Raw genomic sequence first — 14,514 nt, forward strand, 5'->3', positions numbered from 1 at the left:
TCTTCTGGGTATCGCGGTTCCAGCGCTGTGAGTGGCTGGAGCCGCGATGTCATCACTCCCGCACATGCGCGCGGGAGATTTCTTTCCCGGCAAGGTCCGGCAGTTGCCGGGCCTTCAGCCGAGAATCCCCTGTGCGCATGCGCCGCTGCAGTCAGCGGCTCATAGCAAGGGGAATATCTCCTAAACCGTACAGGTTTAGGAGATATTTTTTTTACCTACAGGTAAGCCTTATTATAGGCTTACCTGTAGGTAAAAGTTAAAAAAAAGACTATACAACCGCTTTAACGAGATGTAATGTGATCTGTAGAAGTAGTTTAATTCTGGATTATTAAAAATGTAGTATTTAATATCAGTCATGCACATATGTTCTTTCATTAGGATTTGAAAGGGAAAGAGCCAGTTTCTAGGATCGAAGTGATACCAAGATGCCAATAAATGTTCCCATTAGAGTAAACAGATTGCCACCTTCCTGAGGCCTCAAAGAAAACTGCTAGTCATCTTGTCTACACGGATCCGCAGGGGGCATTCGCAAGGCCTCGGCCGGTCTGCAAACTGATTAATATCAACAGATCTAAGGAACCTATTTTATCTCTCATAAAAGCTAAAATAGTAGTGGCAGAGAGATGAAAATAATTCCTTTTGATCGTACACGTGATGGGTATTTTTAGCATGTGTGGAATCCTAGAGAACCAAACAAAATCGTTATATGGCGCCTGATTGCGGCAGGCAGGCAGTGATTGGTACTGTCGCGATCGGACTGATGCACTGGTATCGGAAATCCTATCCATGACTCAGCAACCAGCGCCGGTAATTTCAGAACACAAAACATCCTGTGGGCTGAGACAGGAACACCCCCCAGGGTTGATTGGCCAAGGGCTAAACTTCAGCCCACATCCATATTTCAATAAATCGGGTAGCCTGAGATATGGACATTGTTCTTCCACAAAGCCAGTTCAAAACTGGGGAGTTCCCACATGTTCCAGTATGCTTCTACAAAAGGATAGACTTTGGTAAAGTTTATTTCCATTTTTATCCCTTTTAATTTTCATAGCAAATTGCCAATTTGTGTGTCTTTCTGTATTTTTTGTATCTTTTTTTGGTAAATCCTTTTTCTTTGTATATCTTTTATGCACTTTTGGGATATTAAATGATAAAATTAATAAGTGACTTCTGTGTACTAAGCTAGGACTCATATCTCTGGAGAGGTTGTTGTATTTTAGTGCCTAAGTACTCGGTCCAAGTTACGTGCCAATCTGTATACAATTGCACTGCGTGTTGCCAGATTGCATGCAGATTGTACGCTTACAGATCTGCCGGAGATCTGTGTGTGTGGTGGCTCAGCAGACCAGTCTGTGGACAAACTTTTGGGTGGTGGCAGGCTATCGTTTATTGTGTGTCTGGTGTGTGGGTACAATGGGAAGAGTGATTAACACCGGGGTTCAAGCTTGCAGGATAGCTGGAGGAACCCTAGAAGTGTATGCTAATGGCTAGATAGCTCCCCAACTCCTAGAGTGCACCAGATTGTATGTAATATTCGTATCTGCCTGTGTGTGGTCAGCTAGCTGGATTGTAGTGGAGTCTCCCTCTAAGTGGTGGCCAAAGGTAGTGTGGGCTGTGAAAGTACCACAACTTACATACTCAGTATAAGTTTCCCCTTAGTTCCTCATATACCCCAGTCACGGAACGCGAACAAGGTTAGCTAGTCGCTGTGGCCATGCGTAATCGTGACACTAACTACCACCACCTCCATTCCCTATGCACTGAAAACATTTCTTACGTGCTGCAGTACAATGAATGATCCTCAGTGTTCTATTTACATGTGAAAACATATGAAGCCCATTAGGACAAGGTTGTTTTGCTGTAATTTTCACACAATTACTAGCAAAACTAAACGCTCACAAAATGGGATTTTTGTGCGTAATCCACTGAAGGACATAGGGTGTCCTAACCTCCAGGTTTGCTGCCACCTACAGGATTGGGCACTGACCCCTCCCATTACCAGCAAAATAGTACCAAGCACAAGATCATAAACAGGGAAGGGCTAGACCTGCAGCCCTCAATGAATGCCAATAAAAGGATTTTATGGGAGTACAAAAATCCCACTTTTTTTCCCCACCCATTCAGAGACACAGGAAGTCTTAACATTTGGGATGACCAAAGGCAGTTCAACTGAGCGGTGGGTAAGACAGCAACCTATACTAATAGGCCCAAGGAGAAAAAAACAAACAGAACTGAGGACTGCTTGCAGCTCAAAGATCCACCTGAAGAACCTTTTGCGTGAAACTGGCTTTAGATGAGGCTGGAACATCTAATTGGTAGAGCTTAAAATAGGGATGCACCAACATAGTGGCCGAGAATAGAGTTATCTGTGTTTGCCAATAGAAAAAAAAAAAAAAAAAAAAAAAAAAAAAAAAAAAGGTGCCAATAGTGGCCACCAGTAAACGCAGTCAGCTGCATCCAGGCTCAGATATCTGTCCCAGAACCGCAGCTTTTTGCTCTGTGTGCAGCTACATGCGATCAGCAGTGGCCGCTGTCCCCCCGCCATTAGTTTAAATGGGCTGAGCAGCTGAGGCTAATCGCATGACCCAGTCAATCTTGCAGCAAGAATCCACAGATTCTTGCCACAGGAATCCAGAAGCTGCAACAAACCGGCGTGTGAAAGGGGCCTTATAGTATGAATTACAATCAAAAGGTATAAATAGCATAAGATGGGGGCTCAACACAACCCTGCAGAGTTCCAATGTTTAACTTGCCCTTTATAACTACATGAGAACTGTTTGCCAAAACATCCTTAAAGGAGATGTTCACCTTTTGATAAATAATAAATGCACAATTTTATGCAGGTAAAATAAAAATGTGCATTTATTATTTTTTGTTACAAAAGCCTGTAAAGCATTGCACCAGCAATCAGCAGATCGCCGATTCCTTTCAGGACTCCTGCAGACCTGTCATTGTCTCTGCTTGCCCGTACCTCGTACGGGCAAGCCAATACACGCTGACAGGAACAATCAAACTAGCACACGCTCACAGCCGCTAAGGCCATGGGGACTTGTAGTTTGATTCATAGAACACTGAGAATGCGTGACACGTTCGCATTTTTTAAAATTGTGACAGCTTCTCAGGGGAGAAGATCCCCTGCTAGCTGTCAAAGCGGGGCCGGTCCTTTTAAAACATGTTACAGCCTGAACATGCCTGTAACATGTAACACATTATGAAAGGTAAACATATCCTTTATCCAGTCCACTTGCCAACCGGGCCAATTCTGACACCTCTCCTACATAATAAAACTCTAATTTTTTTTGCTAGAAAATTACCTAGAATACCCAAACATTGTATATTTAGCAGAGACCCTAGAGAATAAAATGGTGGGTTTGCAATTTTTTTTATGTATTTTCAAATGCAATTTTTTTGGAAAAAATACACGATGAATTTTATGCAAACAGAATATAAAAGCCAATTCCTGTCTCTCCGTTCTGTGCAGCCATCGCCATAAGTCACAGTGCTCCTGGGCTCCACGATCGGATGGCAGAGCCCGGGAGAGGTAGTGGCGACAAGAGGGGCAACCACATTCCACTGCCCGCAAAAGTGATTGAGTGGCTGTTTAGCCACTCAAATCACTTCTGCATTAAAGCCAACCGCCGGCTGCAAATTTTAATAATGGAATGATGCCTGTAGCTGCAGGCATTATCCTGGTATAACCACTGCCAACCGAGGACATGGTATGACTGCCTACGGTCGGCAAGTGGTTAATCCAAAGGCAGATGGCAAGTGGCAACCCAGCTTCAGCAATTTCTCACACAATAAGAGTGGACAAAATGGTGCTAGAAGCCAATCGATGGTCTATAAACAAACATTTTCACAAAATTTCCCGGGGCCTCCATTACTCAATACCATATGCAGTGGTAAGGCAATGGCATCTTCTGTACTTGCTCTAAAGGAAAATTTATGGGGGTAAAAACTACTTGGTAAACTTATCTTAACATACCTCAAGAATAATCTTACCAGGCAATTCATAAATCACTAAAGTGCTATAGGCCTATTATCATCCCATCTGTCTATAACCAACTTCTTGGGGATAGGGATACCTATAATAGCAGTAAATTAAAGATCTTAGTGAATACCCCTGCCAATTGCTCTGCACATGCCTTGACAACCTTCCCTGGGACTACGTCTGGACCCGCCAATTTTTTTGTATTTACAGTTTTGAATACCCATCTCACCTTGTGTTCCTGCACAGTAAGTTTAAAACTACCAGTATCTAATAAAAGCCCCACATTACACTGCCCTCATGTAATTTCAAAGTGTCTAAAGTGCTTATTCAATTCCTCAATTAATGTAGTGCTGAAATTTACTTCCGTTTGATTTTTCTCTCTAAATTTTAGTAATACGTGGTATTCCTTTCCTCCCTCCAGCCTGTTCTCATTGAAATACTCTTCAGTTTTCATCTTATAAGCAAATTTTGCCTCTCTTTAGATTAGCCCTTGCAGCATTATGAACATCCTTATGCCCACACAAGTTCCGACCTGCACCCTCCCTGCTTTCCCCCTGCTGTGATCGATTCAACAACAGCTTTGAAGGAGAAGGCCACACACACACACACAGGTTAAAACCTCTGTCAGGTTTTTTTATTGCCATTGGTGTTTCTATTGGAGGGAGATTTTCCCCTTACTTCCCATCAGGGAATAACACAAAATAAACTGCCAAAAAGAACACAAACAAAAATACTTTTGGTCGAATGAGGAAGGGTAACAACTTCTGACAATGCTGGCACCTTTATGTCCTGGTGACAACTAATCTTCCTCTATGTTTTCTGTTCTTTTTGTATACACAAATCCTAAAATGTTACAGATACAGTGGGTATAAAAAGTCTACATACCCCTGTTAAAATGTCAGGTTTCTGTGATGTAAAAAAAAAAAAAATGAGAAAAAGATAAATAATTTCAGAATTTTTTCCACCTTTAATGTGACCTATAAACTGTACAACTCAGTTGAACAACAAACTGAAATCTTTTAGGTGGAGGGGAGTAAAAATAAAAAAAATATGGTTGCATAAGTGTGCACACCCTTAATCTAATACTTTGTTGAAGCACCTTTTGATTTTATTACAGCACTCAGTCTTTTGGGTATCAGCATGGCACATCTCGACCTCGCAATATTTGTTCACTCTTTTTTGCAAAAACACTCCAAATCTGTCAGATTGCGAGGGCATCTCCTGTGCACAGCCCTCCTCAGATCACCCCACAGATTTTCAATCAGACTCAGGTCTGGGCTCTGTCTGGGCCATTCCTAAACTTTAATCTTCTTCTAGCGAAGCCATTCCTTTGTTGATTTGGATGTATGCTTTGAGTAGTTGTCATGCTGAAAGATGATGTTCCTCTTCATGTTCAGCTTTCTAGCAGAAACCTGAAGGTTTTGTGTCAATATTGACTGGTATTTGGAACTGTTCATAAGTCCCTCTACCTTGACTAGAGCCCCTGTTCCAGCTGAAGAAAAACAGCCCCAAAGCATGATGCTGCCACCACCATGCTTCACTATGGGTATGGTGTTCTTTTGGTGATGTGCGGTGTTGTTTTTCCATCAAACATATCTTTTGGAATCATGGTCAAAAAAAATTCAACCTTGGTTTCATCAGATCATAGCACATTTTCCCACATTTTTGGGAGACTTCAGATGCGTTTGTGCAAAATTTAGCCAAGCTTGGACATTTTTCTTCTTAAGAAAAGGCCACTCTACCCCATAGCCCAGACATATGAAGAATATGGGAGATTGTTGTCACATGTACCACACAGCCAGTGCTTGGCAGATATTCCTGCAGATCCTATAATGTTGCTGTAGGCCTCCCTGACCTCTTCTTTGTCTTTTCATCAATTTTGAAGGGACGTCCAGTTCTTGGTAATGTCACTGTTGTGCCATATTTTCTTCACTTAATGATGACTGTCTTCACTGTGCTCCATGGTATATCTAATGCCTTGGAAATTCTTTTGTACCCTTCTCCTGACTGATACCTTTTTACAATGAGATCCCTCTGATGCTTTGGAAGCTCTCTGCGGACCATGGCTTTTGCTGTAGGATGCGACTAAGGCCCCTTTCACACTGGGGCGGTGGGGGCGTCAGCGGTACAACAGCGATATTTTTAGCGCTGCTGTACCGTCGCTCTTGCAGCTGTATTCGGCCGCTAGCGGTGCGGTTTTAACCCCCGCTGGCGGCCGAAAAAGGGTTAAAATCACTCGTACAGCGCGGATATAGCCGAGGTATAGCCGCGCTGTCCCATTGATTTCAATGGGCAGGAGCGGTTTAGGAGCAGTGAATACACCGCTCCTTCACTGCTCCAAAGAAGCGGTTTGCAGGACTTTTTTCACCGTCCTGCCAGCGCACCGCTTCAGTGTGAAAGCCCTCGGGCTTTCACACTGAACAAACAGCGGAGGCTGTTTAGGGGCAGTTTGCAGGCGGTATTTTTAGCGCAATACCGCCTGCAAACCGCCCCAGTGTGAAAGGGGTCTAAGAAAATGTAATTAAAGACCTACTAGAACAGCTGAACTTTATTTGGGGTTAATCAGAGGCACTTTATGATGGCAGGTGTGTACTGACTGCTATTTAACATGAGTTTGAATGTGATTGCTTAATTCTGAACACAGCTACATCCCACGTTATAAAAGAGGGTGTGCACACTTATGCAACCACATTATTTTCATTTTTCAGTTTTACTTCCCTCCACTTAAAAAATGTCATGTTGTTGCTCAACTGAGTTGTAAAGTTTATAGGTCACATTAAAAGGTGGAAAAAGTTCTGAAATGATTTATCTTTGTCTCATTTTTTAAAATCACAGAAACCTGACATTTTAACAGGAATGTGTAGAGTTTTTGTATCCACTGTATAAGGCCTCATGCACACAGGACATTAAAAATGCTGCTTTTAAAAGGCAGTTTTTTTTCTTCCTCTAAACTCCCATCAATATTAGCCTATGGGGGAGATTTACTAAAACTGGTGTAGCTGTACATAGTAACCAATCAGCTTCTAGGTTTTGTCAAAGCTTAATTGAACAAGCTGAAGTTAGTAACTGATTGGTTACTATGCACGGCTGCACCAGTTTTAGTAAATCTCCTGTGATGTGTGTCCATGTGTTTACAGGTTTCTAGAAGCAGAACAAAAAACACACTAGGGAAAGCGCATTCAGGAGAGAAGTGGTGTGTCAAAAAATTGGTTGACACGCCTAAATGCATGTAAACATGTCTAAACGCGATTAGCAATAGACGTGTTAAGTGCTTGGGCGTTCATTTATTCCAATAGCCAAAATAAATTAATATTCTGGCCAATGGAATGAATGAGTGCCTAAGTGCCTTTGCAAAACGCAGCTTCGGGCACGTTTTAAACACTGCTTTTTCCTCCCCTTGAGCATAGGCTTCCAGGAGAGGTAAAAATCGTCCCATGGGCATGAGGCCTTATGCCCCGTACACACGGTCGGATTTTCCGACGGAAAATGTGTGATAGGACCTTGTTGTCGGAAATTCCGACCGTGTATAGGCTCCATCACACATTTTCCATCGGATTTTCTGACACACAAAGTTTGAGAGCAGGATATAAAATTTTCCGACAACAAAATCCGTTGTCGGAAATTCCGATCGTGTGTACACAAATCCGACGGACAAAGCGCCATGCATGCTCAGAATAAATAAAGAGATGAAAGCTATTGGCCACTGCCCCGTTTATAGTCCCGACGTACGTGTTTTACGTCACCGCGTTTAGAACGATCAGATTTTCCGACAACTTTGTGTGACCGTGTGTATGCAAGACAAGTTTGAGCCAACATCCGTCGGAAAAAATCCATGGATTTTGTTGTCGGAATGTCCGAACAAAGTCCGACCGTGTGTACGGGGCATTTGAATTAGCAGAAAATTAGAATCACAAAGAGGTCTATGGTCCTTACCTCCTTGACGATTTCCTCCCTGACTCCAAGGTCCAAATCCTGTTATTGGAAATAAGAATAAAATACATAAAAAAAAAATTATATTTTCAATCACCTGATTTACCATTAATTGACAATCTGTAAAACCCGACCTTATTTCTTCTATTTGTGACTTTTTGTATAAAAATGGCAGAATGGAATCTAAACACTCATAAGTTTAATTATTATTATACAGGATTTATATAGCGGCAACAGTTTACGCAGCACTTTACAATATAAAAGGGAGACAATACAGTTACAATACAATAAAATACAAGAGGATTAAGAGGGCCCTGCTCAGAAGAGCTTACAATCTAATAGGGTGGGGCAGGTGGTACAAAAGGTTGTAACTATAGGGAATGAGCTGAAGGAAGTGGTAAAAAAATTAGTTGGAGGTGTGATAGGCTTCCCTGAAGAGAAGAGTTTTCAGGGATTGCCTGAAGGCAGCAAGAGTAGGAGATAGCCAGACAGGTTGAGGTAGAGAGTTCCAGAGGATGGGAGAGGGGAGAGACTCTGGAGAAATCCTGGAGACGAGCATGGGAGGAGGAGACAAGGGAGCTTGAGAGTAGGAGGTCTTGAGAGGAGCGGAGCGGACGGTTTGGGTGATATTTGGAGACAAGATTAGTGATGTAGAGCGGGGCAGTGTTGTGATTAGCATTTTGAATTTAATTCACTGGGTGATCGGGAGCCAGTGTAGGGATTGGTGAAGAGGGGTGGCAGATGTGGAGCGGTTAGCAAGGTGGATATGTCTGGCAGCAACATTCCTGATAGACTGAAGAGGGGATAGCCTATGGAGAGGCAGGCCAATGAGGAGGGAGTTGCAATAGTCAAGGCGAGAGATAACAAGGGAGTGAATAAGTAGCTTGGTAGTTTCGTTTGTTAAAAAGGGGCGAATTTTAGAGATGTTACAGACGTGAAGTTTACAAGCTTGACAACAATTGGATTTGGGGCTGAAGGGACAGGTCAGAGTCTAGGATTAAGCCTAGCACCCTGGCATGAGGAGAGGGATTGAGGGTTGCATAATTGATTTTGATGGAAAAGTCATAAAGGGGGGCACAGGTGGGGGGGAATATTACCAGCTCAGTTTTAGAAAGGTTTCGCTTAAGGAATTGATGCGACATCCATGCTGATATGTCGGTTAGTAACGCAAGAGGAGACTGAAGGAGTGAGGTGAGGAGTAGACAAATAGATTTGGGTGTCATCAGCGTATAGATGTATTGGAAGTCGTGGCCGGTTATCAAGTGACCAAGGGAAGAGGTGTAGATAGAGAAGAGAAGGGGTCCAAGAACAGAGCCTTGGGGGACCCCCACAGAAAGGGGCAATGGAGAGGAGGAGACAGAGTTGTAGGTAACACTGAAGGAGCGCTGTGATAGGTAGGAGGAGAACCAGGATAGAGCAGATTCTTGGAGGCCAAGGGAACGGAGTTTGAGAAGGAGCGGGTGGTCAACAGTATCAAAGGCCGCACAGAGGTCTATTAGTGCCAGTATGGAGTAGTGGCCATTGGTTTTAGCAGTTAGTAAATCGTTAGTGAGTTTTAGTAATCAGTCCAACATGTGCCCCCTTATTTAATTTTAAGGTAATGACACAATGGTGACAACAAAAGCAATGGAAAAATAACACATAATTTAGAGGTATGGCTGCAAAATTCATTATATCCAAAGAATATAAAGATTCTAGCAAAAGTCCAACTGTATCTGTTTACAATTCAGCACCTTCCCTTTCCTTTCCATATGCAGTCAATGGGCCATGCCAGAATAGTGATTTTGCAGCAGCAATTCTTTGTAGTTACACTAACCTAAAGCAACCCATAGATAACTTGATTTGCTTTCCTTCCACCATGGGTGGAAGAAAAGAAAAATCGCTCGATTCCCACATCAACACTGACTGTTGATTGCCTCCCGCAGCGCTATTTTAGTCTGCCAGCAAGGGGGGGGGGGGGGGCAGGAAGCCAGGAAGCCTTCCTGGCCGGCAGAACACGGTGATTACTGCTAGCAGCTACAGCTGCTCGTAGTAGTCGAATGTAAAAAAATCTGAAGGGCAGGCTGTACCCATGTCGAACAGCTTTTAGTGCTGTTGCACTTTAAATGATAATTGCGGTGATGCAACACTGGTGGTTCTTAAATCACCACTGTTTTTTATTTTTATTTTTTTACTAAACAAACAAAAACAAACAAAAAAAAAAGACCAAAAATTTTGATAAAAACCCCACTTTTTCTTAATTTCTGTTATAAAATTTGGCAAATTAGTAATTTTTCTTCTTCACTGATATACTGATATACTAAACTGATTGAGATGGATCAGTGCCCCGATTATCAGTATAAAATGTCCCCTGTCACAGGATAGCCGGTTATCAATTTTCCTTTCCTCACACCGTGACATCACTGAGGAAGGGAAATGTCGATAACCGGTATTTGTGTAGATGTGATGAGCTGTGATTGGACACAGCTGATCACGTGGTAAATGGCCGCTGTGATTGGCCCTTTACCTCAAACTGTGGTCAGCTGTGTCCCACGGACACAGTGATTACGGGGCATGCAGGGGGTAGGGGCTCTGGGAACACGTCAATAGACGCCCTCCCAGAACTGGAGAGAACGTGGCACGCAAAACAACGTACTCGTATGTCGCTGCATCATCTGCGGCTAGCGGGCGCGTCGCCGGAGCGTGCCCGCCGGTTCCCCGCTATCATGGCACGGAGAGGCAGAACGGGGAGATGCCTATGTAAATAAGGCATTTCCCTGTTCTGCCTAGCAACATGACAGGGATCTACTGCTCCCAGTGATCTGTCATGTTCTAGTGAGCCCATCCCCCCCTACAGTTAGAACATGCTGAGGGAACACAGTAAACCCTTTGATCGCCCCCTAGTGTTTAACCCCCTTACCTACCAGTGACATTTACACAGCAATCAGTGCATTTTGATAGCACTGATCACTGTATAAATGCCAATGGTCCCAAAATAGTGTGAAAAGTGTCCAATCTGTCCGCTGCAATGTTGCAGTTATGATAAAAATCGCAGATCACCACCATTAATAATAAAAAAAAAAAAACTAATAATAAAAATGCCATAAATCTATCCCCTATTTTGTAGACGTTATAACTTTTGTGCAAACCAATCAATATACGCTTATTGCGATGTTTTTTTACCAAAAATATGTAAAAGAATACATATTGGCCTAAACTGTGGAAGAAATTTGTTTTTTTATATATTTTTTGGCGATATTTATTATAGCAAAAATGATAAAATATTGCTTTTTTTCCCAAAATTGTTGCACTTTTCTTGTTTATAGCGTAAAAAAGAAAAATCGCAGAGGTGATCAAATACCACCAAAAGAAAGCTCTATTTGTGGAAAAAAAAAGGACGTCAATTTTGTTTGGGCACAACTTCGCACGACCGTGCAATTGTCAGTTAAAGCGACGCAGTGCCGTATCTCAAAAAAAGGGCTTGGTCAGGAAGGTAAATCCTTCCGGGGGTGAAGTGTTAAAGGTCCACCTCCTCCATTCATATAAAAATGGCGGGGGGGTGGGGGGTGGGGGTGGACATAGTCGGCACTCTCAATGAGTGCCTGTGACAGGTCCCTGAGCTCTATGAAGCCCCTCCCCCTTCTGCAGTACCAAAAGTAAAGCTCCAGGGAGGCAGAGGACTTCAACTCTGACAGCTGGCACCAGCGCAAGGGGCACTTAGGTTTAAATTTAGTCCCTTGTGCTGGCTCTCTCTAATATTCTTAGAGTAAAAAAATAATTACTAACGCAGAACTACTGTGTGCTGCTCAAGCATTCAGCTATCTGATTTTCATGGATCAAAAGCGTTGGGATATCCTCCTAAGCTCTGTGCCTGCACCCTGTAGACTTATAGGCCTGTAACTGATTTCTGTCTGTCCAGTCTATGTGTAAGTTGACAGGATTCAATTAGGGCTCGTTCACACGAGTGGTTGGGGTGTGGATAGAGTAGGTTCACATATGTGTGGGTCATGTGTGCACATTTGCACAGGCACGTCATAGGTACAGCAGCCCATTTGGATGGGCTGCTAAACCTGTAAGAAATGTGGGTAAACACATCTCAGGAGCTTTTCTAAAAACACATCGCAAGGAACCACATGTGCACGCCTTCCCAACCCGCACATACACTATAATAAGTATTGGGATACTTTCGAACCTTAATGACATCCCAGTCTAAGTCCGTAGGGTTGAATATTGAGTTGGCCCACAGCTTCAACTCTTCTGGGAAGACTGTCCACATGGTTTAGGAGTGTGTCTATAGGAAGCGCATTTGTGAGGTCAGGCACTGATGTTGGATGAGAAGGCCTGGCTCACAGTCTCCGCTCTAATTCATCCCAAAGGTGTTCTATCGGGTTGAGGTCAGGACAGTCAAGTTCCTCTACCCCAAACTCACTCATCCATGTATTTATGGACCTTGCTTTGTGTACCCCACAAAGTTGGGAGCATGAAATTGTCCAAAATGCCTTGGTTTGTTGATGCCTTAGGAGTTCCCTTCACTGGAACTAAGGGGCCAAACCCAACCCCTGAAACAGAACCCCCCCCCCCCCCCCGCCCTCCACCAAATGATTTGGGCCAATGCACAAAGCAAAGTTCATAAAGACATGGATGAGTGAGTTTGAGGAACTTGACTGCCCTACATAGTGGAGTGGAGACTGCGAGCCAGGCCTTCTCGTCCACATCAGTGCCCAACTTCACAAATGCGCTTCTGGAAGAATGGTCAAACATTCCCATAGACACACTCCTAAACCTTGTGGACAGCCTTTGAAAAAGAGTTGAAGCTCTTATATCTGCAAAGGGTAAGACAACTCAATATTAAACCCTACGGACTAAGACTGGGATGCCATTAAAGTTCATGTGCGTGTAAAGGCAGGCGCCCCAATACTTTTGGCAATATAGTGTATGTGAACCTAGGCTAAGACCCTGCCGTTGAGCCGTGGTTTTACTACCCCCAACCACTCCCCTTCTAGCTGCCGAGGCAGGGGTGTACACATGCAGTGATGCAGTAATTATACCTCCCTGTTCGAGTCAATGGGGCTGCTCTACAACCGCTAGTGTGGAATCCAAGGGGTAAAAGCATAGGAGGCAAGCAGGCATTACAGTGCCTCCTCACTGCCTGTCAAATGCCCTTTGGAGATCACTCTACAGACAGCGAGACTAGTGTGAATGAGTCCTTAAAGGGGTTGTAAATCTTTGAGGTTTTTCACTTCAATGCATTTTATGCATTGAGGTGAAAAACCTCCTGTAATGCTGCAGCCCCCCCCCCGGCGAGCCCCCCTTTTACTTACCTGTACCCCCTCTATCCCGTCCCGGGGCAAACACACCAGCAAAAGCCGGTGTCTCGGGTCCTGATTGGATGGACTAATAGCAGCGCAGCCATTGGCTTCCGTTGCTGTCAATCAAATCCAATGACACAGGCGCCGGGCCCGAGTTTGGCATTCGTGTCTATGGATGCAAATACTGGACTCGCAAGGTAACCCCCGTCCCCGGGACAGCGCTTCTCCTAGGGGATTATCTGATGCGGGGAGAAAACGTGAGAGCCCCCCGAGGGACCCCAGAAGACGAGGTTCGGGGTCACTGTGCAAAATGAGCTGCACAGAGGAGGCAAGTATGATGTTTGTTATTTGTATACGAACCTTTAGTATCACTTTAAGCTAGGTTGACATTTGTGCGGGTTGGGAATGTGTGCATTATCACACGTGTTCCCGACCTGCACAGGCATGCACTGCTCTTTAGCAGACGGCCAGGGCTGCCATCATTCTTAATGGCGACCCCCCACCACCACATGCATTGGAACCCACGCACACAAAACAGCATGGTGCCGCGGTTTTAAAAAAGGGTCAGAAAAAAAAAAGAAAAGGGTCTTTCCCCGCGTTTCTCTGGGTCACATGCATGGGCTGCTATACCTGCGACATGCACATGTGAGCCTAGCCAATGGGACTGCAGTTTGCAGGCACCAAGCTGAAGAGGATACCCCAGCGCATACATTTCTATGGAAACCGGACCACTGACTGCTGGGTTCAGCACACACAAGATTCTACATGGAAAGCTGGGTATTTTTTTTTTTTTTACTATAAAACAATTAGAGGACTAGAGGGGAGCAGATTTTTATGGCTGACCATACACTTCTCCTGATACTGAACCCCCTCCTCCTCCTGCACTGAGGATGCAGGCAGCCTGTCCTCTCCAATACCAGTTCCTGCATTTGCACTCCCACTCCAGTCACAGCTCCACGTGTCCCCTTGCCAGTCACCACCCCCCGAGCTTCCATCCCCATCTTTTCCGCCATTACCGTAATCCATGTCCACAACCAAGAGGGGAACTTCCAAAGCAGTCACAGCGCCTGCGCGCGGCACACCACACGCTCATTGGTAGGCTCGGCACCAGTAGCAGGCGTAAACTGAAAGCGCGAACGCTATTGGCTGTCGGGGGGGAGGATGCGACGTCCTAGAAGCTCCTTCAGCCATGCTTAGTGTGGGTTGAGGGGAGCTAGTTATGGTGCGTGGCCGTGCTGATAATGTATTATTCTAGGACAGGTGCTCCAGAGTTAAAAGAATTCAGTCATATGGTGTGTGGTATAA

General features: G+C 44.3%; 1 protein-coding gene across 2 annotated transcripts in view; it reads right to left on the bottom strand.

Moving 5' to 3' along the window:
* LOC141133187 (uncharacterized) overlaps window positions 1–14,311 on the bottom strand; it is a 70,938-nt gene extending 56,627 nt beyond the window's left edge. For both annotated transcript variants that reach the window (XM_073622389.1, XM_073622388.1), the window contains exons 1-2: window positions 14,226–14,311; window positions 7,925–7,963 (exon numbers count right to left, since the gene is read on the bottom strand). In XM_073622389.1, the coding sequence (XP_073478490.1) occupies window positions 7,925–7,963; window positions 14,226–14,235 (49 nt within the window). In that variant the 5' untranslated portion in view covers window positions 14,236–14,311. The remainder of the gene's footprint in view (window positions 1–7,924; window positions 7,964–14,225) is intronic.
* Between the last annotated feature and the right edge of the window lie 203 nt (window positions 14,312–14,514).

This window comes from Aquarana catesbeiana, linkage group LG03 (assembly GCF_042186555.1).
Source record: "Aquarana catesbeiana isolate 2022-GZ linkage group LG03, ASM4218655v1, whole genome shotgun sequence".
Classification (NCBI taxonomy): Eukaryota; Metazoa; Chordata; class Amphibia; order Anura; family Ranidae; genus Aquarana; species Aquarana catesbeiana.